The 1,479-nt window shown below is 39.4% G+C and overlaps 1 protein-coding gene across 8 annotated transcripts in view; it reads right to left on the bottom strand.

The window, feature by feature from the left end:
• The window catches only part of CFAP43 (cilia and flagella associated protein 43), a 106,559-nt gene that overhangs the window by 75,087 nt on the left and 29,993 nt on the right, over nucleotides 1–1,479 (bottom strand). For all 8 annotated transcript variants that reach the window (XM_075072877.1, XM_075072881.1, XM_075072879.1 and 5 more), the window contains 2 exons: nucleotides 1,141–1,217; nucleotides 189–320 (listed from right to left, as the gene is read on the bottom strand). In XM_075072877.1, coding sequence (XP_074928978.1) covers nucleotides 189–320; nucleotides 1,141–1,217 — 209 coding nt within the window. The remainder of the gene's footprint in view (nucleotides 1–188; nucleotides 321–1,140; nucleotides 1,218–1,479) is intronic.

Here is a 1,479-nt window from a genome sequence, read left to right as displayed (position 1 = left end):
TCTTCAAATCACAATTTTGAGGACTTCAATAACTCAGTCATGTGTTAGGGGTTGTTATAAAAGTGGATGGGTAGGGTTCCGTGGCCTGCTTTGTGCAGGAGGTGAGACTAGATGATCATATTGGTCCCTTTTGACCTACGAGTCTATGAGTCTATGAGACATGGGCACCTCATTACATAATACTGTACCTTGTCTGTTTCTACTAGTAATGTGTTGTAGTCAGGGGAGAAAACAAGGCTGGTTATGGGTTCTGATACATCAAAGGAATCATCCATCTGATAGTGTGTGCCTTTGATTTGGTAAAAGTGCACAATGCCATCCTAAACAGAAAAGATAAATGCAAATCAGATCTAGACCACTTATCCTAACCAGTTACAGCAAAACTGCACTGAGTAAATATCTAAGAAACCCTGTGGGAACAGCCAAGATGATTCCACTGATTCCTGTCACTGTTGGTCTTATTAACCTTTATTTTGTCTCTGTGTATGGGCCACCTAGACTGAAATACTGAATGATGCCAGACATGAAGAGAAACTAAAACGTTTCTTAAAAATCTAGACTTTAAAATAATTCAAGTTTAATTGCAATGGCTCAGATTCTGTTATCGGTTATATTATGTATCCCCATTTGATTTCACTAAGATCGCACAGGAGTAACACAAGCTGAATTTGGTCTACTGGGATTTTGTTAAAGAATAACTAAGACATGTATTGTTAAGTTATATCATACATAATGGTAGAGTGGACTTCTGGGCACAACACAGCTGGGCAGTTGGAAATTCTCTTTCTCCTCTTCCATTCTACATCCATTCTAATTCTCTCCTATCTCTTTACAATCCTTTACAAATTCTCCAGTGAAAAGCTCTTTGTTTGCTGCCTATCGTTATTAAACACTTGGAGCTTACTAACTACTTGCTTGTTAGACTATGAAAAAAAGGATTCTTCCCCTCCAGATTTGTTGTCCCAAATCTTAAACAGCAAAGTATGTACAACACTAGAGAGACATTTCCTACTTCAACAACTCATTGCTTCTTCTTACTTCTGCCCCTGCTAGGGGTTCTGTGAGGGCATTTCACTCGAATATGCTTCAGTTTGGGTTTTCACACAATAGGCCTGGTTCAAGGAATGAGGGATGCCTTACACTTCCAGCTGCATATAGTCCATCCTTATGATATGCCATGGCAAGCAGAACAGGTTTTTGTGTTCTCCGTTTGTCTTCTGCAAGAGCAAAAACATAAAATAATGTTTTTGAAAATGGCTTAGCTCTTAAATATCTCATTGAATGTACTGCTTGGGAAATATGACAGAGTGACAACCTGAGAGGCTGAAAAAAATAGCACAGGCAGTCACGGGGCTAGTTATCTCCACACTCCCCAGTGATGTGTCTCAGGGTACGTCTACACTGCACGATTATTTCGAAGTAGTTTAAACCGATATTACGAAACCGATGTTATAAAATCGGTTTTGCGCGTCCACAATG

The sequence above is a fragment of the Chelonoidis abingdonii genome, chromosome 16, assembly GCF_003597395.2.
Source record: "Chelonoidis abingdonii isolate Lonesome George chromosome 16, CheloAbing_2.0, whole genome shotgun sequence".
Taxonomy (NCBI): domain Eukaryota; kingdom Metazoa; phylum Chordata; order Testudines; family Testudinidae; genus Chelonoidis; species Chelonoidis abingdonii.
Note: the sequence above shows the minus strand (reverse complement) of the source record. Positions and strands in the feature narration are given on the sequence as shown.